The 25276-nt window shown below is 33.1% G+C and overlaps 1 protein-coding gene across 1 annotated transcript in view; it reads right to left on the reverse strand.

Annotated features, from left to right (window-relative positions):
- Positions 1-2926: 2926 nt before the first annotated feature.
- Positions 2927-25276, reverse strand: part of LOC132725545 (uncharacterized) — a 31940-nt gene continuing 9590 nt past the window's right edge. The window contains exons 11-33 of the mRNA XM_060710680.1: positions 24815-24958; positions 24233-24670; positions 23860-24026; positions 23346-23510; positions 22867-23049; positions 22441-22702; positions 20812-20959; positions 20169-20429; positions 19610-19867; positions 18862-19099; positions 18106-18325; positions 9648-17741; positions 8574-8725; positions 8177-8360; positions 7763-7928; positions 7411-7595; positions 6943-7199; positions 6630-6675; positions 6283-6355; positions 5727-5833; positions 5089-5428; positions 4656-4852; positions 2927-4123 (exon numbers count right to left, since the gene is read on the reverse strand). Of these exons, the coding sequence (XP_060566663.1) occupies positions 3827-4123; positions 4656-4852; positions 5089-5428; positions 5727-5833; positions 6283-6355; positions 6630-6675; positions 6943-7199; positions 7411-7595; positions 7763-7928; positions 8177-8360; positions 8574-8725; positions 9648-17741; positions 18106-18325; positions 18862-19099; positions 19610-19867; positions 20169-20429; positions 20812-20959; positions 22441-22702; positions 22867-23049; positions 23346-23510; positions 23860-24026; positions 24233-24670; positions 24815-24958 (12582 nt within the window). The 3' untranslated portion in view covers positions 2927-3826. The remainder of the gene's footprint in view (positions 4124-4655; positions 4853-5088; positions 5429-5726; positions 5834-6282; positions 6356-6629; positions 6676-6942; positions 7200-7410; positions 7596-7762; positions 7929-8176; positions 8361-8573; positions 8726-9647; positions 17742-18105; positions 18326-18861; positions 19100-19609; positions 19868-20168; positions 20430-20811; positions 20960-22440; positions 22703-22866; positions 23050-23345; positions 23511-23859; positions 24027-24232; positions 24671-24814; positions 24959-25276) is intronic.

The following is a 25276-nucleotide window of genomic DNA, read 5'->3' on the forward strand; positions in this document are numbered from 1 at the left end:
AAGCCTCCATTACTGGATATATTGGAAAGTAATGTAGCTGGAGACCTACATCGAATACCTGTCACACGATGAGAAAAATGTGCAAACTGACTGGGATTCGAACCAGTGACCCTCGGAATACCGCTCTGCGACTCTACGTACCAACTGCTCGAGCTATAAACCATGAAATACTTCCACACTTTATATTGAAATTCGTCCTCTAATTTCTCAGGATTATAGGGCACGTTTATATCAGGTATTTTTTTTATTAACAAACAAATCAAATATTTGATCTTGTTATAGATATGTCGAAATTCATCAGTATGTAAATCACACAGTTAAAACCAAACTAAAAAAGATTGAGCAAAAATTGATACTAAATCGTGAAAATAAAGACATTATTGAAAACGAAGTCGTATCAGGGTCTTTCAAATATATGAAAGCTGATGATTAGAAATAAACAATTTCGAAACAAGATACTATCTATCTGTGCACGTGAATTGATGGTAGAATACGGTCGGCTTCAGACAAGATTAAATCTGCATGGAATACCGAATTGAGGTTTTCGTGACATATGTTCCATAATATGTCAATTAGCACAAATGCAGTGTCGTGTTACTTCACAGCCTCATTGACTTTTTCATCCTTGTTCATCCGAGATGCCGTTATTTTTCAAATTTATTTTTTTCTTCAATCACAACTGAAGAAGTATAAGAGATATCAACTTGAAACGCCACACGCTGGTGGATCTCGTTAGGGAAAGTATATTGTCCCACATCCATATTCTCTTTTGCATAATTTTAAATGTATGCGTGGATTATATATTTCTAGATAAGGTAAATATTGTAAGTAACGAACGTTTTATCTTTATAATCAAGTATGCAAAAATCTTATGATCAATTTATTTTTAAAAATACTTTTAAAAATCGTTAAGCAATTCAAAGTTTAACACATGTTTAATTTAAATTCGTATTTAATGGAATATGAAGAATCAAAATATCGTAAAAAAGTTTTCTTGAAACATTTGAACTTTTAATTGCTTCGATCTCTTACATTACGAGTGTCGGGGTTCGTAACTCTTATACTCAAGTGCTTGAAAAAATGTGTTTCCTATTTTCAAATTCTTAAAATAATGCATAAATTGAATATTCAGACGTTATAATAAATGTCCTCGTATTCCTTAAGCGATATACATGTGTAGTTGTATGTGTGCTATTAAAAATAAACGGTTTCCCAAATCACACGGCCTCAAATTAGTCAATTCGGCTCCAAATTAATCTGATCTTTGGTCAACCCAGCCCCTTTTTAAGTATTATTTATTTTGCGCTTTTGATAAACTTTATAGAAATGAATTAATGTCTACCCATACAGAGATAAGTTACAGCAATACCAATGCATTTAAGAAAAATGTATATCGAATTTAAACTAACCAATTTAGGGATCGGGTTGACTTGGGGCTGTTTTGACTGTACTTCAAAGTAAATGGTGCAAATCATCATGATAATGCATCTAGAAATTCTCTTAAATCATTATGGATTCGTTTAACTGGTTTCAACTAAATTATATATTTGACAAATTGCATTAGAAGATCGTAATATTTATGTTTCACTGGTATGTTAGAGCAGAGACACATATCTACATATCTGGTAAGAGTTCATATAAATCGCCTCCTTTTTGTTTACTACGTGTTAGAACTCGTATTATTTTCTCTTATATTTTGTAGTATTACGTTTGTGTTTAATCCTTCGACAAGTATACCTGCGTCTGTTTTAACACAAAAATATCTTTAATTACACAAGAAACTCGATGGTTAGATGACATTTTTGCTTCATTACTATTAATGTAACAATTTCTGGTCTGTAAAAGGTAATATACAAATGTACGACGATAATAAAATTATAAACATACTGTCCATGTATATTACGATTTTAAGCAGCATGCCCAAAGATTCATGCTATTTTCCATGAAACTTTTATATGGTAATAAATACTGCAGAATCAGGCATCATCGCACATGACATGTAAATAATTACTTTAAATTTTTTCACTTTTCATAAAAGCTTACATATTTCTCAAGTTCGATTTTTTAAAATATTTTGGCTCATTTGGAGGCACGCAGCTTTCAAGAAGTTCACTTTTTTCCCTCATAAACTTGTACTTGCTTCAGATGTCCCCTTTTTATACATCTTCTAGCTATGTTCATAAACCACCCCACATTTCCTACATTGTTCTCTACAGAGTTGCGTTCATTGAACGCCGTCTTTCCTTGTTGATCTTGTTTATCATATTTTTTTTTGGTTGTGAAATCCTGAATTTTGTGACGATCATGAATTTAGTGGACACGTTTGTACACATGTTAGTGTTGTAAAAAAAATTATAGTAATAAAATCATTTTCGACTGTTAGTAAAATTATGATAATCTTTTATGAAAACTTACAAGTCCTTTTCAAATTGATAATTTCTTCTCTAATGCTTACTACAGGGTCAAGCCTTTATATAAACGCATCCGCTTACAGTTACAAAATATGCTTAGAACTACTGCTTGCCGTCACGTGACAATTGTTAAGCTTCGGATGATAACGATGTCTTTTGATGAGAACTTTTGAAGGGCTTTTAATGAGAACTGTACAAGTTGAAATTTATTTATCATAGAGACACATTTTAATTTAAACAGGCTGAACAAAACCAAGTTGGTATATACTAGAAAAGAACACGCGGCCCAACGGGCCTCTCATGTCACAGAAGCAGATAAACATGCGACAAGCATTAAAGTAAACAAGACATGTAATGAATCTGGTAATTCATGGAATGGTTGAAAATAGTTCTTTGATTATTTGAACTTTTTTTTCTCGTCTAAATATTTATGTTTTGACAATATAATTATTCAATGACAACACCAACGCTTAGTCCTCATTTCTAACCATATTGAAAAATTGACAAAACATATAGCAAGAATCAATTCTTTATTGAAATGATGCAATAGTAAATATAAACATTCATTTTAAATCACACACACAGTACAAAAACATAATATGAAATTAAACTCTTGCATTGTTTCTACACTGTTTAATACCCCAAAGGGTATTATTATCATATATTTATATCACAGAAACTTAATCAATGTATCTTCTTTACATATATTGGCACAAAGGAACAATCGCATTAGAAAAAAAACAACAACAAAAACAAACGAAAATAGGACTTGAGAATAAACGGAAACAGGACTCTAGAATAAACGAAAACATGACCCTAGAATGGACGAAAACAGGACACACATAAAACAAAACAATAAATTATACAACTATAAATATAAATTATTGACATACAAATGAACAATGACGTATAAAACAAAACAATCTGACTGGCCGTTAATAAAGACGCTACATAGAGCTAAACTACGTTCTTTTCACATACGTTACACATGTTACAGTCATTTATTCGATTCGTGTTAATTCAAATAATTCTAATATGAACAGTGGAAGAGGATAAATATGACAATGAACTACAATAATAGTGAATACTAGCAAAAATCGTAGACAATAATAACATAATTATATGCGTATGATTTTTTTCTTTCGCTAGTTTTACCGTTTTTTCTTCTTCTTATATTATTTCTAGACTAACCGTTTCAACTCTTAATAAGAATGTCATTCGGTCTGCAATGATACGCATTTGGAATAATAAGACTGAAACAGTCACATCTGAGCATTTGTCAGGTCAAGTTCACACACAAAATACAATTAAAAAATAAATAATATATAAGAAATATACACGAATAATCTATAGAAATAACTAAAAGTTCATATCAAGATATGCACAGTATTATGCATATTTAAATGTTTATTTCTTTAACAGCTGGCGGTTCCAACTTGCCATGTTCTAGCAAAGCGATCATTACTTTCGACTACTTTGTTGAATGACGTCATTTTGTCATTTGACGGCTCGTTGTCATAGATACCGAGAAGTCCACCAGTTCTGCCATGATACCACCCACTGATCTCGATTTTCATGTGATCAATTGTAAGGTCGTAGTCCACACTAAAGTGATTACCTCCCTTGATTGTTACCACATCATTTTCATCCTTAGTTACTCTTATGTTTCCCTCTGTGAAAGGTACGTCGGCTGGTTTTCCATCCAAAAGGAGCTGTAAATACAAATTTCAATGCGTATTTAATTAAGTTACGATTAGGTTATATCTTAACGATTAATGCATCTCAAAGGGGAGCGGTGGCCTAGTTGTTACTTGGTGCCTGCCTATTAACCCTGCGATCATGGGTTCGAGCCCTAATCAGGTCGCGACCATGTTTCTTCATATGACACCAGTGCTGATTGGTTCCAGGAAGCAGACTCGAAATTGATTAATATAGATTGCAAGAACTTGTTTCGCAATCGAGCTTAAATAAATATGTTTAAACCAATAATGCATCTGCTATGAAAAAAGCGAACAAAAAAGAACAAACAAAATAAACACCCGAAAACCTAAACAAAAATAAAAAAAAACAAAAACATTTTTGTTACTATCAATAATAACATGGAAGATCAGTCATGACTATATGTAAAGAAAAAATATGTTTCAATGGTTAATTGCTTTTTTATTTAAAGCGTGTGCTTAAGTGAATGCTTGTTATATATTCAAATTATTACTAGACAAACTCTGGATAGCAAAATGATTATACCTCTCCTTGTAGATTGATGGAGATTGGCTTTCCTGATGAAAGAACAGTAAGTGTGGTGTAGCCATCATTTGATAGAACAAGAGTAAAGTTGCCATCAACATAATCTCGTGACAGGATGTATGTACAGTCACTGCTCAAGTCATAAATGTAGCCGTCAAATGTCGTGATTTTATGACCTAGTGAGACTGATGCGACACCTGAAAAAAAGTTGAGAAGATATACGACTGTATTATACTGTCTTAAATATCAGCTGAAAAAAACACTGAAAGTTTGCTTTACAATCCAGATAAAAGATACGTTGTTCAAATTGTTCAAATAATTTCAAATATCTAAACAGTTACTTAGATTCTTCTAAAACGTATTTGCCTTATTCACATATACATACATGTACATGTATATACTTATTGAATAGATTAAAAGCGAATATATATACCTGTAAATGGCGGCACCCATTCTCCTGAAAGGTCTGGCAATGTTACATCTGGAATGCTATTTGACAAAGATTTTTTCAGTTCCCGTAGTTTTTCGATGTATCTGACAGCATTTAATGCGGGCAAACTGTCCAATGAGTATAAAGGTATAAAAGAGTACAGTTCCATCTGAATTTCGCCATGAGCAGGATCATAAACAGTGAATGGGGATTTCAAATGTCCCATTATGATTTCTTCGATGTTCCTCAGCTTTGTTTCGGCCTCTTTTTCAATGGCTAAAATTTCATCCTTTACGAATACTTCCATGGCATCGATTATGCCATATGATTTTAAAACAACCATCTGGAAAAAAACAAGAAAGGCAAATGAATTCTATAGAAATTTGAAATCTTAGCATTTCAACAGTTTTAGACACTGACATTAGTATTGGTTTGGTAAAGCTCATCAGAAGTATGAAAGTCGGATCATTTTCAACCAGGAGGTCGACACTCTTTGAAAGAGTGCACGATACTTCAATCACATGTATTTGTATTATATAAAGTATAGTAAAATATTTATATTTGCTCATCCGAAGATAAATATGATGTGTTACTGTACATAAAGTCGATAATGAAAATGAAAAAAAAAAAAAAAAGAATACCTGGCTTGCTACAGCGGTTGGCATTCGCTCTGTAGTGTAATTTAGAGCATTTGACATGATGTGGTTAACATAACTTGGGATATGTTTTGCTGGTAGCTTCATTTTCTCTGTAAAATAGAAATGCATTGCATCAACTATCTGCAACTGACGAGAAGACCTAATAGTCTTATATCTTCTCAATTTATTTAGTGGTCATGATTTTGTTATTTCCCAGATTAAAATGTTGGTTAAAAGTTGCCTCGTTTTGAAATGTTTAGCAATTTTAATATCAAGATTCACTCATTAAAATTGTATAGGTATAATTAAGCTGTCAAATCTAGTCCAATTCAATGATTTAAGTGATTTAGGTTTGTATTAATAGGTTTGTTTCATTACATGTTTGATCATGGATGCAAAAATAACAAACCATCTATATTAGTATTTTAATGATTTGATTAATTATAAAAATGAATAACAAAAAATCTAAAACATGATCGTAATGATAAATTCTAAATTGTTTAAGTCATCAAATTATGTCCTAAGGTTCAGTACAAGTAAATGAGTAAGACTGGCATACCTGAGACCAAATTGAATTTATTTGAAATAGTCTGCTTCAGGGCAATAAGGCGTTCATAGTCCCATGATTCCGCCTGAAAATAAACACATACTTAAATGAGTCAAAACCGAAGGAACAAATTACCAACAAAACTGTTTCAATAATTCAGAATAGTCAAAGTGTTTGCTACCGACGAAGCAAAAGGAATGTCAATCGAAAGTGTGTTTACTAAATAAAGAGCACATAAAAATCAAATTAAGCCTAAAGGCCATTGTTATCAATCCCCTTACTAAAATACGAATTCACAACTTCCTTATTTCACATATTTGTTCATGCAAACGCTCGAAAACAACTTATATCGTACTTACATATATGTCAGAAGTAGCAACTTGAAACTGGCGACTGTCTTCATTTCTGGATAAATAATACCAAAGTTTTATAATTTACGCCGAAATATTTTATTTACGAACACAACAACAATAAGAATACATAATTTGAATATGACTTTAAAAGTTTAACTCTGAAAGTAAAATACCGAATAGAAGTCAACACGCAATTAAACCGGAGGTTCATGTAGATTCATATGAAAAAAATCATATGAAAAAAATCAATAGTTTTAAAATTATACCAACGGGGTCTTAACCGAGCCAATTTTACAATTGCTTATCAATATTAAGTTACCTTGATCGCATCAAAAAGTCACTAATAGGTTGTACTAATGGCTGTGACAAAGCAATAGTATGTTGAAGACCAAGGTCAAGGTATTGTACAACTGCAGCTTCGAATGCCGCAATGTTCTCTTTGCCAATCTCTTCTTCAACTGCACCCCAGATCTTGCGGAACTTCTCCGTCACCTCTTCAACTATTTCAGGTTCTATTTCAGCTGCAGTGTTACGCAGACGCATATGGTAATCATCCAGTTTTCTGTTCGTAAAAGCCTAGAATAAAACAATTTAAAATACGGTTCATAAAATCATCCGAGTAATAAGTAATATTGATTTGAACACTTTACCAGATAACTCTTTAAAAGAGAAAATATTTGTATTTCATATAATGCAAACTGAGCTAACTTACTTTATGTCCCTACATCATGATAAATTTTTTACATTTTCAGGTGAACTTTAAATTAGTTTATCTTGTTTTACATACCTGTACATCTTTCATAATTTGTGGTCTCCAGTGTATTCTATTATGAAGGATATGGGAAGTTTTTAGTTGGGTTGTTATAAGAACATCTGTTACTCGATTATATCTGACAATATGGTAAACTTCTGCTGATATTGCTGTGCTGTTGACATACTTCATGTTAATGTGGAACTCATTCGTTGGCTTGTCTGAAATAACAAAAAGAAATTGTAACGATATTCTACATGTGGTTTACACTTACGACGAAAATCTTAAGAATTCTTCAAGCGAATACAAGTTTACAAAAACAAACAAACAACAACAATGCAAAATTTAGCAAAGAAAGTCATTATGAACAATTCAAGACTATACAAACCCTCATCGAAATTTGTGACAAAATCAATGGAACGTGTAGCACGATCGAAGGTGAAAGTTGTACTCAATGGTTGTCTCTGGTCGTAAATGTTTAATAGTGATAGGCGGAATTTATCATCAGTTTGAGCTCTTCCAGAAATACTTATAGATTTTATTGGACTTTGTAGCTGCAAAACATAAAATTACTTTTGACACAACGTCAACAAAAAGTCATGTTTTTCAATGTTAGCGACATACATAAGTTTACAAAAAAAGACAGTCAGTTATGGCCGTAATATGTAAAGTACTTTAATTTTAATTATTTTCTGAAATAAACGTTACGAACGTTATGATTTTGTAAAATTAACATAAACCATGTATTTTTTTACTAGAGACAGTAATTTTTATTTTATTTTATTACCATATATAAACTTACTTCAAAACTTATAGCTTTCATTAATTTATCAATTCTAGCACCCATATGGAATTTTTTGGTATCCCTTCTTACTGTCAGGTATTCTAAACCAATGCCAGCTGTATATTCGTTTCGTGATCTACCGGCGTTTGTGTTAACCGTTACCCCAAGTGTTGTGTATGGATGGCTTACTCCAAAGCTTAAGCTGAAACAATTGGTTTAACTGGTATATTCATAAAATAGGTAATTAATTGAAAAATAAATAATTATAACAAAAAAAACTAATAGTAATCGAGAAAAAAGTTCATAACATGACCTTTTATAATTAATTTTACACGCATATGATGTCAAGTATAACCGAATTTGTAGCTAGGAAGTGTACAGTGAAGTAGTGAAATAGAAACAAATATCTAATTACCTATAATTCTGAGTTCCTTCTGTAGAAATATCTTCAAGTTTAGATGTAAACACGAGTTTTTTACTGGAATCGCCCGAGTATGATAACTCAGTTTTTCCATCAAAGATAACTCGTCCTTGGTTTACAGAGATTTCAGATCCAACTTGAACATTCTGAATATTAATACAATTTGAAAGTTTTGATGAAGATCACAAATATTTATTTCATGTTTGAAAAAAACTTACTGTAAAATTGTGAACAATGTATTTACACTATGGAAATGGTAGTTCTAGCTCTATATTTTGCCAAGAGAAATGATTTATTTAACTTTACAGAAGAAATTCTACGCAAGACAACCCCGACATTCAGACAACCAAGTTATTAACCATTTTTAAAGAAAGGATTTCTTTTGTTCTTAGTGTCAATAGTCACATGACCCACAAGTTAGATCATCTCGCTTATCCACTATTAAGATCACCAGTTTCAGTCTTAATTCATTGTTTTATTCTTTTTTTTTCACCCCACATTTAGATTACTGACAATCAAGTCAACAACTTATTCGACCACAAGTTTTTTGTTATTATCTGCTTGATTGGCTCTTAGGCATGGTACCTTATTGAAAAGGTGTTAAAACGGCAATGATTAGAATGTTGTATACAAATTACAATTATGCGAGCTGAGAAAATGCATTGGATAATGATTAAATGTTGCTTTCTACCCAACAATTTTGAGACCAGTGATATATCAAGTCCAGAGTTATATTCTGCAATCATCAGATTAAGTATTATATATTGTCTTTTTCAGTGAAGGTTACAATAAATATTGTTTGAACACTTGCAAGATTACAAAAAAAAAAGAAAAAAAAAAGGAAAAAAGACCATGGTAATAAATATATAAGCCTTGAAAATAATATTCACTAATGAGGCCATCCCGTTGGTGGTGTAAATAGAGAGGTTTTTAGTGTATATTAGTTTCTTTCATTTAAGAATGATACCCCCTGTACGCACGTGTTTCAATTTTAAGCAAAGTTATCAAATATCAAAAAATCAATAAATAAAAAATATCAAAATTATATAAGTACAAAAACTTGTTTACCTTTCCAAGAGATGGCATCATGACTACAATTGAAGCTTTGGAAATGTCACTGGCTGTAACGGTGTGACACTGTATCGATATCTTTTTGGTCTTATCACCATTAGCGTCCCACATGAATGAGCCTTCGGTCATTTGTCCTCTATGCGAGCCAAAAAACTTGAGACTTCGGCTAGGAAGGTCCAATTTTAAAGTACCATCATAGTCACCTACAATGATTTCATATCCTAATTTATCCTCGGGTTTAAGTCCCCATGACAGATCTGCTTTACTGTGTTTATCATTCACAAATGCAGTAAGTGCAAGTTTTTTGCCAGGAAGTTTTGATTGTGTAAGCTTAATGTTCATAGTTTTCGCGGTTCTGATATCATATGATATTTCTGTGCTAAACCTACTGTCAATATCTTCAGTGTTCCAATTTGCATCGATATCGAAATCTGTGTAAGATAGGGAAAACTCACCATCAACTTCAAATTTCATTGATCTTGGTGCCCGAGTGTTAACACGAATATGCTTTTGTGTTTGTGAAAGACTGTGATCAACATCAATGTCGAACAAACTATTATCATTGTGGATTATCTTTATACTTTGGAGGAAACCATTCTTGAGTTGTTTTACGGACATCGACATTGATGCATCCCTGATCGACTTGAATGGTGTAGTGATTGATATTTTTCCATGTCCAGAACTGACTTCCCCTTCTACTACAATCTGGCTTGTTGGATTCCATTTTGCTGATAGACTACAATGTCGAGTATTCCTTTTTGCCTCAAAGTTTCCATTCAAACCCATCGTTTCAAATCCTTTAAATGGTGTTTGAATGTCAATATTTATAGTAAGTGGAGTTTTCGATGCTGAAAATGTTCCATTGATATCATTTCCATAAATGGAAGAATCGATCTCACAATGAATGTTATTTAAATCAATGGAATGCGAGTAAGAAAACTTATTTAATTTCATATTCTCAAAAGGAGTCATCAGCTCAACATTCGCAACCGTTTTCTTCAAGCTGTATTGCATAATATCAATTTTCCCACTAATCGGTTTCAATGGAGCAAACTGAATCTCACCTGTTGTAAGAATATTATTTGCATTTGCAGTATGAGTGAACGCGGCTTTGATGTCTTTAAAATTTTCAAACGGGGTGATGAGTTCGACAGATCCCTCTATAATTGGATCGAGCTGAAATGATGTCTCGAGACGGTACTGATAACTAAGACACTTAAGTGATGCTTCAGTTTTGAATTTTTCAAAACTGCCGTCATGTTTTAAATCAAATTTATGCTCATAAGACTTGCCACTCATTCTTGATGACATTTCATTTGAAAATTGAAGAAACTTTTCTCCAGTTTTTAGGGATGTTTTTGAAATAATCTCCAAACCTGTTCCTATTGTCATCTCATAAGCGCTTGAAAAGTCTGCTACTGTGCCACTATGATTCGCGTTTACAACTATTTCATCAGTGTATGGAGACATAAAGCGTACTTTTGAATGTTGAGTCATACCAATCCACATGTGATCAAGATCTATTTCTATATCCTCTCCTTTAGCATACACGAGTTTTCCACCTGTCCGGAAGCTAGATAGTTCACCGTCATGATACATGCTAAATGCCAAATTTTCGAATTGTTTAAAGGGTGTAGATAATTTGAACTCTGCTTTACTAGACTCTTTCTGTGAAAAAGTTGCTGAAGCAGCAATTACTTTTTCTGCAATTTGTATTTCAGCAGACGACTTCATGCTAGGGAAAGAACCTTCATGCTCAGTTTTAAATTTAATATTTTCATAACCTTCAAAAGGGGTTGTAATAGAAAGCACTCCATCTAATCCATTTTTCCATTTCAATTCCATGTCGTAATTAAAGTGATGAGTTGCATTTAATCTCAGTTCTGCATTTGTTTTACTCCTGTATGTACGTTTTGTGTGGACGAGTGTTCCTGTAATATCCTCCATATTTGGGATTGTGAGACTAAATTCAGCATCTACATCGTTGGTTGCATTTATACGGCTGAATACAGACCAGATTTCTTTGTTCTTTTTGTTCTTTTTAAACGACCCTTCTGCTTTAAAGCTTTTTAAGCTTTGATCGATGTGGATTGTTGCAGAAATCTCCGAATCAAATGTATTTGCAGCCGCTGTGCCACTAATGAGTATCGGATTATATGTCATTGTTAAGTCTATATTGCCATTAATAAGATTTTTCCTTGCATGAATTAACTCCCAGCTCATTTTTATATTCTGATTGACATGTGTAAAGGTTATTCTTGCAGAAAGTTGATGAGGTCTGTTGGATTCAAGCTCAAAGTCAAAAGTATTAGTGTTCAAGTTTATATTTACTTCAAATAGTTTCTGAAACTCATTTGTCATTTTAGCTTCAATTTTAAATGCATTATCTCCGGGAATAAAACTAAAATCTCCGCTGAATTCTTTGTTATCAATGAGTGGTAAATCCATATTGAACGATGCGGTAATTTTGTCAATAGTATTCAGTGAAATTGTGAAATGACTGATTGATTTGCTATCAATATTCAAATCAAAACTACCTACAAAGTTTGAAGATGTTCCATCAAGGTCTACATTTGCATGTATCGTTGGAAATTGTTTATAGTTTAAAGAGAATGTAGCAACTAACTTTGGATTTTGTGTAAATGTTATCTCTAAACTGTTGCTGTTAATATCAGATGAAATGGTAAGGCCTGACGACGATAATGACATCTCTAAAATTTCATGTTTTTTATCATTCAAGGTAAGTGAAATTGATAATTTCTTCATTGCCTGTCCATTGGTAGCGGAAATGGATAATCCCAATGCTTTCTGATTTTTTCTCCGATATTCAAAGGTTGAAATATAGTTTTCTGCATTTGCGATATTGTTTACTTTCAAATCAATTGGTGATGTATATGGTGATGTTATATCCAAACTACAATCCAGGTTATTAATTTTTTCTGTATTCAATTTAATGTTAAAAACGCTTTCCGCGCCTTCAATTTCAAGTTTTCCTGTGCATCTAAAATTCCTCAGTTTGCCATGGTGTTCATATGATGCCATTACAGATTTGTAACCTTCAAACGGCGTTGTTATTCTGCCATTTATTATGATGGCCTCTTTCAGTGAATAGCTTAAGGATAACGAATAATCATCTGACCCCTTTTTCATTGAAACAGATATAACACCTTTCTTGAAAGATCCTTCAACCAAAAATAATGGTTCATCTAAAGATATTTTACCCTGTATGTCATCCATTAAATTGAGTTTCACCACTGCATTGTTTTGCTTTCCCGCAATTGTCCTGATGAAGTTGGTTGAGAATTTTTTTATATTCCCACTGTGATGCAATTCTAGTCTGGTGTCATCCATGTACGCTGACTTTATTTCAATTGCTGAATCGATGTCGGCATTCACTTTTTTGAAGTTGAAATATCCACTGTTTTCATCATTGTCTATTTTCAAGTCAATATTTGATGAGAAATCATTCAATTTTCCTTGAATATTAAAGTTGCCTGTAATGTCCGGATATATTGAAGATGCTACACTGAATGCTGAGGTAGCTGAAGAGTTTTTCATTTCCCATGTAAAGTCCGTATCAATTTTATCTGATCCAAACTTATATCCTGCTTGCATTTTTATATTTTTAGGTTGTCCTTCCAACTTAAAGATTACTGACAGGTGTTTCATATATGGTGATATCATTTTAATGTTTGTAGAAAGTAATCGGTCCGACAGTTTCCATTTCAGTTCATGTGTTGTTTTGTCATTTCCTAGAGTAAAATCACTATTAAACTTAAAATTTCTTGCCGTTCCAGATTGCTCAAAAGATATGGTTAAAGGATCAAACTTTGAAGAATAAGATGGTCTGAGTTCCAACAGGCCACGAATATTGTTCACTGAGCTGAAAGATACATCACCTTCCAATTTGTGTTCTGCACTTGTTATTTCGGCGTGACAAGTAAAGTCTGACAATTCACCTTTATGTGTAAATGCTGCTGTAGATAAACCATGAACAGGACATTTGTACTGCATATTTATTGCAACATCATTTTGCACATTAACACTTATATCAAATTCTCTTTTTTTAAACCCAATGCTGTATTCCCCATGACTTTTGAATTTCTCTAACGTCCCATCATGCTCGAAACCAACTGACAGATCGGGTATCAAATGCGATGTAATTGTCATCAAGCCTTCTTTTCTGGATGATCCATTGTAGAAAATGTCTATTTCAGACTTCTTTTCTCCGAAGTTATAGTCAGCATGTCCTGTAAAATTATTCAATTCCCCAATAAGTTCAAAACTTACTGAACTTTGTGGGATCAGATGTGATTTAATCGACAAGTGACCGGTATATCCTTTCATTTGACTGTATGTAAGATCTACTAAAGAAGTTTTTCCATTTAGAGCATAATCAAAATGGAATTCTCTGCCATTGATTTTCGATTTCTTCATGGCAAACGACGCTTCGAAAGAAGTGAAGTTTTCTATTGGTGTTTTCAAAGCAAACATGATGGAAAGTGGTTGCTTTGTTGATGTCAATTTCAGATCAAAGTCCTCCATGTCCTCAATTGAGAGATGTCCCGAAGAACGTAACTCTTGCGCTTTTTCGACGTGGCTTAAACTTATAGTGACATCCTTAAAGAACGGACTTCTGAAATTTACTTCTATAACTACATCTTTTATTGAAGGAAGACGGAATGTTAAATCAGCTACACTGATATCTTCAGCTATCTTTAATTCTGCATGTGACTTGAAATCATGACGATTACCACTGTGCTGGAAATTTGCTGCATATGGTAAAATATATGGCGATACAAGTGAGAAACTTCCTTCCGTTTTTCCGTAACTACTGAAGTGAACGTCTAAGCGATGTTTTTCTGAACCGTTATTGATCTCAGCGTAAGATTTGAATTGGTTAATGTCACCGTTATGATTTAATTCTGCAGAAATGTCATGCATTCCTGTTGCACTAAACCTTATCTTTTGTTGAACCGTTTTGATATCAATGTTTGATGTAAATTCAGCGTCCGCCTTGCTTTGACCATATTTGCCTTCTGATCTTATCACAAAATTCTTGATACCTCCATCAAATCTGGACATGAAAGTAATGTCCTTTAAAACTGGTGATATAAGTGTAACTTCCAGTATCAAAGATTCAAGCCTGTTCATATATGCCTTAAAGTCAATGATGTTTTCACCACCATGAATAATGTCAACTTTCGATTCCATGTAATCAATTCGGTTAAGATAGCTAAAGGATGCTTTCACATTTTTCATTAGCTTCGATTTAATAACAAGACTACCCTCGGCAGCTGTTTTTATGTCAATCTTAATATCTGTCTGTGATTTCCCTAGGCTAGTCGTCGAAAATTCCCCGTGAGTGTCGAATTTCAAAGGAATACCATTAAAATCAAAGGATGTTTGGAATTCCTCAGAATCAGATATAGCCTGTGTCTTCAAAATTCCAGTAAATGAAATTGTTACATTATCATGTGCCGCAAAGCTCAAATCTGACACAAAATAATTTTTTCTATTGTGCTGAATTTCAGCACGTGTTTTAAAGTTAACGGCATTACCAGAGTGTGTAAACGTCGCTTTAATGTCCCTTTTTCCAGGAATTGACAAAGTTGCAGTACCCGAGGTTTCATCGGTATTTGTAAATCCTACCATAACCCTGAAATCGACTAAATTAGAATCTTCTAAAGACAGTTCACATGTAAAATCATTTGATTTACCAGAATGCCTAACAGCTACTGTTCCAAAGGGTGTCTTTGCTTTACCACTGAATGATAATTCTGATCCGATGATACTATGTGTTCCTTCTATAAGAATTACGTTTTTGGGCATATACTCGACATTAAGTTGTATTGCTGATGATGCCGAATTCAAACTGCCATTCACGCCGGCTTGAAAATAAGGGTACTCTGCAAGTGGCAAATCAATACGTATGTTTGACACTAATCCAGACTTGGTATTCCATGACAACTGAGCTGCTGTTTTAGCAAGAACTGGTTGAGCTTCTATGTAAGCATCTGTTTTGAAAGAATCTAAATCATTTTGGACATTTATGCTCCCTTCAAACTTTGGTAGTGATTCAAAAGGTGTTTGAAGGAAAAACGACAAAAGCTTTTCATTGCGTTCAAAAGCAAAGTTTGTTTCAAGCTTAATCTCTTTGTCTTTCTTGTATAGTAAGGTAGTTCTGGTAGAAAGATGATTAGCTGCTAAAACTTCATATGAGCATCGAATCTGTTCATATCCTGGAAATGAGGACCTCCATTGAAGAAGTGTATTGACCAAGGCGCCAGATTCTTCTGAAATATGCTGACTTCCTTCGATGCTTATTGATATTTTCGGTGAAATAGAAGCGTTGATGGAACCTGCTATTCTACCATCTCCGGGAAGGTTTGCACTAGCCTCTACTTTAGTATCAACGTTAAGATCCGCTATTTTAATTATCAGTCCTGCAGAGTATTTATCTTCCTCAAGAGAATATCCAATCTCTGCTAATCCAAGTTGGTTCCCATTAGCACTTACATGAAGTTTACTATCTAGAAGACCATTTCTATTGATAAGCGAAGTCTCGAATGATGTTTCACGTAAAATTGTAAAAGGGGTTTGAAGCTCAAATTTGGCATTGAATGTTTCATCAAAACTACTGGTGAACCTACCGACGACGGCTTTATTTTTCCCCCATGTAGATGTAAATGTTGTTGCAATGTTCTCCACTGTATTTTTGTGATTCCAGGTGCTTTCCACGTTTCCGTAAGGTGATTTTATTTGAACGGAACCTGAATTGTCGTAACTGCCTTGTGATGGCTCATGGTTACATTTTGATACCACCGTGTAAAATCTTCTATTTCTGTTAAAGCTCAAATTAGTATTAAAATTTCTACCATTGTTGTTGTGTGACAGGATAAGTTTTCCCTTTTTCATGTACTGATATGATGTCTTGAGATTAATCGTTCCATCTAATGCAACTTTCAATCCTTTTGTTTTATTTTGAAGAGTTATGGTAGTTTGTATGAATTGTCTATTCCAGCCAAATCGTAGGTCAGATGCAAGAGAACTGCTTAATTTGTGATTAAATGTTGAAGATACAGTTTTCAGGCCATATATCGCTTTCGAAGACTTGGCGGCGAAAGAGCCAACAAGCGTTTTTACGCTTATGGGCTTTTTAATTTCCGCTTTAAGTGTTAAAGTATCTGACTTTTCTAATTGTAATTTTGATTCCACATTATATTGTTCACTATCGTGGCTAAACTGTGTTTCAAATGCAAGTTTCGGGAATGTTTTGAAAGGGGTTGTAAATGTTGCGCTTCCGATGATGGCTTTATCTTTAATGATCAGGTCAGTGTCGGCTATAATTTTATTGTCGAGATCCCATTGCAAATCTACATGGCTCAAGTAATTTGATCCCTTTGTCAGATGAGCGTTAAGAATAACAGTTCTAGATGGGAAATTTAATGCAAGGGAGCCATTCAACTTTTCAGATGTTGGTGTTTCGAACCAAGATTTTATGGACATCTTTTGGTCAGTGTTAAATTGCATATCTACATCCCCAAACATAACGTCGTTGTCCTTTTTACCTTTGAATGATAAAACAACATGTCGTGAAGGATGAAAGATATCTAGGGTCAGCCACGATGATTTTCCCATTTCAGTTGCTGAGGTTAAGGAGCTTGCATATCTTGTCGAATCTTTCTCAAATGACAGACTTGTAATAAAATCGGAGGGGTCCAAACCAAATGCCCCTTTGAAATAAGCTGGACTTTTACCATAAATTTTAATATCTGAACTAAAGGCTATTTTCCTGCTATCTGGCATAAATATGGTTATAATTTCACTCTCTTGACCCTTTTTCATTTCGGTTGTAAGTGTGCTTATGTATCTGTTATCGACTGTTTGTTCCAAAACATGTTCAATATCAATGTTGTATCCTGGTATATTGAGTTGATATTCTGCATCTACTTTCATCAATTTATTTGTATTGTCACTTATTCTTAGTTTTGTTTCTATCGGCTGACCTTTTCCAAATTTAAACATTAAGTTTGAATTCAAGTTCTTGTCATCATGACTGTGAGCTCCTTTTACCATTGTAATAAAATTCTGAAATATCAACAACAGGGAAACCTGATTTAACCTAATAATTTACTTACACGTGCAGATACCTGACTCATGTAACATCAGGCATTTTAAATTGTTATGATTTGCTTTCAAGTGTACCGATTAAGATATTCTTTTAAACAGGGGTGTTCTAAATATTTTTCTAGTACACATAGAGCAGGCAATAGTTACCTTTTTGAATTTCTCATATGATCTAATACTTGATTCATTTCATTGGACGAGATAATGTTCTCAGATGTCTCTACATGTACTCTAAATGAGTTGTAAAAAAACCTTTGTCTTAAGTGATATGAGAAAACGAAATCCAAAGTGAAATATATCAAAAATGTTAAGTTAAACTTCTTACCAATGCTGGAATTCTCACTCGAGTGTTTATATCAGCCGATGCATTCATTAAACTTCTCAAGACTCTGTTCATTTCAAATCTCATGTCGATTTGCTTATTGTCATCTTTAAAGTCCGACCCGTACAAGATATTTCCAGCAATCTCTGTATGTTTTTTGTTGTGACTTACTTCACCAAGAATCTTGAAGTTTAGCTCTGGATTACGTTTTACCTCAAAATTCCTTAAATAAAAGGATTCAATTTTTATTTGATGCTAGTTTTAAGATTTGGTAATGATTTTTAAAACGGAAAAATGAAAAATGGTCAGATCTTTCTACCTAGGAAATTCTGATAACTCGTATATTTGAAATATGGTCCTTAAAAAAGATCAAGTAAAACACACACACAAAATCACACATTCAAGCATGCGCAACAGAACAAATACAAAAACAATGCTATTTACTCAAAGTGAATCAGAGACTTATGCATGCTATCATTATGAAAGTATGATGAAGCTTTTTAAACGCCAAAACATAAAAATCAATTTGCAGAATAGCAGTCTTGATTTCTTAAGATTTTCCATTCTTTTTTTTTCCGTGCAATTACGCCAAAGTTCTGACGATAGGACGGACAAACGCACATTCAAGTGAGTAATTAGTCCCTAGTTCTTTCCTAATAATCAAATTATGTGTATTATTAAAGATTCTAACATTAATACCTTCTTCTTGTAATGAAGTTCTTACTATTACAAACTATTATGATAGAAATTTAAACTTACACATTTGCTTTTGCCATTGTGAGAGTTTTGCTGCTTTGGTTAGTTATTTTAGAAACCAGCTTGAGGTTATTTCTGGTTACACGTCTGATCACGTAAGTGAAGTCAATGTCACTTGCCAACGTTCCAGCGGCTCTCTTATCAAATTTGGCTTTAAGTGCAAAGTCGGCTGGACCAGATGTAAAGTCCAATTTTGTGTTATATATTGATCTGCGTCTTTTGATAGCCTTGTTCACTTTACCTGTAAGTAATTTTTAAATCATGAAATAGAATGTAGTGTCATAATTTTTCTGTCTTTTGCATAATTCTGTTTTGTATTTTATTTTGATTTTCAGTTGCATTACTCGAATCGCTTTTTTAAAGATATTTAGTTGTTGTACTGAGTGATAACATGCATGATTTAGCTAGACAAAATAAAAATCTATCAGAAAAAACAACACACAGAAATATTATGTAGCTTTCTTCCACAGAAAATCTAAACCAGTCTTGTTTATGTAAATTCATTTGTGTAAAAAAAAGTTTTATTTTGTAAATATTTATCTGTTTTATAAGCATCTTGACATTTTATTTTACCAATCTCACCTTACTAGCATATTGGTACTAACTAACAAGAAGATAAATTGTGTAACATACGCTTTAAAGAAACGCAGATATAATTTTATCCATATTAATAACGATAAAGTTATAATTACATTTGGAAATTATACCATTTATTGAGATATATATGAAAACAAATATATATAAATTTAACCTTTAAGTGTGATTTTCTTCGCAACAACTTTGTCGAGTACTAGATTTATATCTAAGCCTTTTCCTAATATGTGCGATACTCCACCTCCTAAAGCCATAACCTCAGTAATAGGTGTTCTTATGGAAACAAGTGGTTTATACAGCACCTTCTTCTTGTATGTGGTCGTAGCGAGATTAATATCGAATGAATACTGTTTGTTTTGAGTTCTACCAATACTTCCTTGGATTCCCATTAATGCAATCTTATTGTTGTAACTAACTGAAATTGTAAATTAATAGTCAATACTGTCTTTGTAATAATTATGGTATGTTAATTATATTTAAAGTAATAAGCACGATAACTTACATAAAATAAAAAAACGGTGCATCACAACTTGAGATCAGTATATATATACATGTATATATGTACATGTGTATATATAAAACTTGAAAACATTCTAGATTCTCATAGCATTCCTCTGAACACATTGTCCTTCAAATGTTATTATTTCAATAAAGCAAAATAACAGCTACAATAATTATGAATATGATAAAACTGAAAATTGAAAATAAGTCATTACATTGTGTAGAAAATGGTCCAGTAACTTCCCCGCCGATACTGAACTCAACGTCACATTGTCTAAAATTCTTCTTCAGAGTCATCATGCCGTTTGCTGTGGTAATTATCTTGTTGTTCGCTTGCAGTTCAAATGACGGTTTATATATATATGAACTGTCACTCACATCCCTTACAAATTTGGCATCAAATGAGTATTGCAGATGTTTGTCAATGCTCAATTTGCCGCTTAGACCTGATGCTTTTTTGGTGTTTAAAACTGTGCCTATGAAAATGAGATAAATACAATGCAATTTTAATGAGATTGCAAAAACATGAATTTGGTATATTACAAAAGTTCTCAACCATATTTAATTTTAATAATCAAATTTGAAACCAATGGTTCTTTAATACTGTTTTGATAGTAAACTGCAAGTCTATTTTACTCACAAATAATAACATTTGGGCTTAACATGTGACATTTAAAGGTTCAACAGATTCAATAAAATCTGTCTTTATTTGACTTTATGAAACAATAATAAATGAATGACCAGTAAGCTGTACTGTTTCCGTATCTAAAATTAATAGGCCTGTTATAAAGCAAATCAATACAAAATATTAACTATAATTGTTTTTACACTGACATTGTATTCACTAAATAATTCTACCTTGTATGTTAATATCAGCCCACGGTGACATGAGGGCAGCATCAAGGGTGTGGTCAACTTTATTCAAACCAAAGTCAACTGCAACATGTCTTTCTATACGTGAACCAGGTGTGTCAAACTTGAAGTGAACGATATTTTTGTCTTTGTTCTGTAATTAAGGTTTGAGAATAATTATAATAGTTCAATCTGAAGGTAACAGTTTAAGATCTATGCTTTAAAAGAAAGTGATATTCTAATAAATAGAAAGAAAGGTTAAATGATCAAATTAGCATGAAACTATTTTAATAAAATAAACACTTATTAACCCTTTCGCTGCCAGAGGGTTAATGTTTTATTGATAACCTATTTGCCAGAGGGTTTTCTAAGAAATTACTATATCATTAATTAATTCAATTATAATTATTTGTTATTAGTATTATAATAATTATATATGATTCCAAATATGTTAGTATAATGATAATTATTGTCAATGGTATAATTTTCTTTATAGTTTTTATTATTTTTATTATTATTTTTATTAATTTATTATTATTATCATTATTATTATAGAAACGGTTATAGCCGTCCATATGGCAAATACGCCGAAAATAACAGGGACGGCTTAAGCCGTCCCTATGGCAGTGAAAGGGTTAAACACTTTACCGATTTTGTTTGTACATACTACTCTACATACTCGTGCATATAAATGTGTATGATAATAATGATAATGATAATAATAATAAAATATGAACATGTAGGTAAGTAAAACGCTATAGTAAAGATATTACAAAAAAATAATCACAAATAAAAGCAAAAATAAAATATCAATATTCCGTGTCCATCTTCATTATAAAACATAGTAGAATAAAGAGAAATAAAGAATACCTAAAGAACACACAAACGACAGATTTGTAAATAATGCAGGCTTGGTTTGATTGAGCGTGTTCATGGGCGGTAATGGAAAGTGCAAGTTACCGTCCACGCCCCCTAGCACCGGCTTAACCCATTACGTTATATACACGCCTTTTTCACCCCCCCCCTTTGTTGTCTCAAATGGTGAAAAAATGCCTTATTTAGGCCCCAAACACTTGTTTTTGTTTGAGAAATGTTGTTAAAAAAGTGACCTCTTTTTTTTCGGCGCGGCCCAAAACCAAAAGATACATCAGAGGGTTGCCAGAAGGGGGATGTGGCCCCTTCTGTTTGGGGGGTGTGAAGGGGGCGGAGTCCCCCTCATCGCCAAGAACATTTTGGACTTGTAGGAGGCTATAAATGACCCCAGATTGACCATAAGGTAACGTGTAACCAACGCTGAAAAGCATTTGACTTTATCTCAATCCATTGAGAAGTTGCAGCACTTTGAAATTAATTTTGATGGATAAAATCAACACAAAATAAGGATTTTTAGCAATTTTGAGATGTCACCTCGTTACCATGGTAACAGACAATTTAAGCCCGAGCATGTTGTTGCAAGGGCAATGGTTCAGTCAACATTTGTGCCAAGTTTGATTAGTGTTGAAGCAGTTTTTATAGTATTATATAGCAATTTGAACTTGTAACGGGAGACTTTTCAATGAAAACAGCCATTTTTCAAAAAATGCTCATGAAGTAATGGGTTAAGCTGAATTCAAGAAAGAACAAAATGTCACTTACATGTATCGACTTGGCTTCCAGAATGTATTTAACATGTGTATCCCTGTTGTACAGATAAACCCCGGCGCTGACTGGTCCAGTCAATGGGAAGTAAGGTGCGTCTGCCTTATTGCTAGCGTTTGGATATTCAATCTCTGCACAGAGCTCAAGTCCAGTATATGTAACAACTTTCTGTGAAGAGCAGTAAGACAATGTCTGTCTGTTGTCCTCGACCATCTTTTGTTCACGTTCTGTGTCGCGGTGAACGGTGAAAAATGAAGATCTAAAATACCAACGTAAGGCATGATATAATACAGGTAATCACTATAAATCTTTAGCAGAAAAAAAACAAACAAACATATGTTTTCTCCCAAATAAGAATTTACTGTAACATAATCATAATTGAGAAAGATTTTCTAAAATTATGAAAATTCTTTTAAGATTTACTTGACGTCTATAATTTCCATCCTTGGTTCAGGCATCTCGTATTCTGAAGAAATTGATCCTTTCTCGTCAATTGTAATTTTTCCCTCCAATGCTGTATTGGTATGAAGGGTTGATACCATTTTCACTCCTGACTTAGTAACGAATGCATCCACACTCATCATTGATGATATATCGATGGCAGCACTAAAGATAAGAAATACCTCGTTAGACGCTTTTAATTTAAAAGTATCCGTTAATTCTTGTGGTTAAAAAGGGGCGACAAATCCATAGACTTTATTCAAATTTGATGTTCAGGTTAAGTAATGTGTCTCTTGATAATATATCTAGATATGATTTATCGGTCCTTTATATTTCATAACAGGAAAAGTTATAATACGTTTTGTACTTATGTATCTTTCCACTTATTGTTAAATACCTTAGTCATAATATTAAACCATCGGCGGAGTAACTTTATAAACAATATATTTTGTAAGTTTTACCTTGGATGAATACGTCCAGCTATATTTAATGCAGGAGGGTGTCTCAAGTCCATTTTACCTTTCATCTTCAAATCTACGGTTGCTGTACCATTCACAGTAAGATTTAGAGGAAAACCAGAGCTTGTTGGAACAATGTAAGTACTGTCCATGAACATTGCAGAATGACTGGAATTAATACGAATCAGGACAAATAATTTTACAATAATACATGTACTTTAGTACAAGTGCGGTAGTTAAGGTGTAAATGCCAACTTTTTCCACTAAAAGAAGGATCCGCCAAGACACAAGTCGTTATTTATATCAAGATTATTTGAAGACTTGATTTAGGTAGATATCCAGTGGCATCAGTCTTCACTCCATATTATTTAAGGTGTAAAGCTATCATATATTTGATATATTTATAAAAAATGTTTTTTCTTCTGTTCAAAAGACAGAAGATAATAATACGCAAACTAGAAGTAATGGACATTAATCATTAAATTCAGTATTTCAACTATTTAAAGATTTTATTTACGTGAATGTATAATCATTATCCTCAGAAAATTTGATGAGCATGTCCAAGAGGTTAAAGTCAGGTCCAGATAACAAGGAGTCAATTCCCTTGAAGTTCATGTAACGTAGTTCATTGCCAAACACTCTCATGTACAGTGAGCCTCGAAGGTCATCTAACTTTGGTGTAAACTGGTGAGTAAAACGAAACAGTAATATGAGATACGTTTTACAGTGTAACAACAATGTCGTGTCGAATAATGTACAACATATTAAAGTCAAATTGTTTCACTCAAGCGAAGAAGTAATGTTAAGCATTTAGAATGTGTTATCACAAATATAAATGAAATTCAAAATTACAATGCGCTCACTTTAAACATAGGAGAAAAAAAACCTACTCTTTTGTCGATCTTTTTCAACTTGTCTGGTCGGATATTTTTCGGCACCATATCTTTTGTATTAGTAGTGTCTGCTTCAGGATTTTTGAAGTATCCATTTGGTCCAAAGAATGACTCCATGAAATATTCTAGCCCTTCAGCCCGTCCTCCTATCTCAAACAAATTAACCGAGTGTCCGAAAAGATCAAATGTGAGGTTCATCATGCCAGAACGAGGGATAAATGACTTAGAGGACCAAATGAGATCTCCTTCAATTTTAGCTCCAGTATTTATTCGCTCTATGAACGCTGACCCCTCGTAATTCCTGGAGAACTTCCTTTTATCAAGGTCAAACTCCTTCTTAAATGTCTCATCTTCAAGGACAGCTCGGATATCTTGTTTGTGACGATCGGATGTTTCCATGAGGTTTGTTAAATGTGTCCAGATATAAGACCCAACCTGTATGTACAACGATATTTTCGATAACAGCATGTCAAACTATATATAATAACGCTTTGTATTTTCTTAATAAAATGATCTAAAATATTCCGTATTAAATATTTTAAAAACATTAAAAGTATCATAAAAGAGAACATCACTAACCTGATTAACTTCTTCTTTTGCCAATGTGTTTCTGACAACACCAAGAACTTTGTTTGAAGGACATTCCATAAGAACTTTATAGGCAGCTATTCTTATTTCAGAATCCTCATCAATGTCTTGGAGAATTTTCATTAGGGATAATCTCTGAATTAAAATATAACTGATCAATCGTAATACCACCAGAACGGTATTTTTACTACTTTGATATCAATATTACATGTACAAATGAAAAATTAACTCAATTTCTTGTTAGAATATTTGTCACGTTTTCAAAGAATCATTATTTACAAAAAATATGTAACACTGTCTTCACTTTATTCTTTATTGATTTTTCAAATGTGTCTAAAAAGATATGCATGTGAAAATAATAAATGCCGCGCCATGAAAAAACCAACATAATGGGTTTGCGACCAGCATGGATCCAGACCAGCCTGCGCATCCGCGTAGTCTGATCAGGATCCA

Source organism: Ruditapes philippinarum, unplaced genomic scaffold (genome assembly GCF_026571515.1).
Source record: "Ruditapes philippinarum isolate M1 unplaced genomic scaffold, ASM2657151v2 ctg2171_1_1_1_1, whole genome shotgun sequence".
Lineage (NCBI taxonomy): Eukaryota > Metazoa > Mollusca > Bivalvia > Venerida > Veneridae > Ruditapes > Ruditapes philippinarum.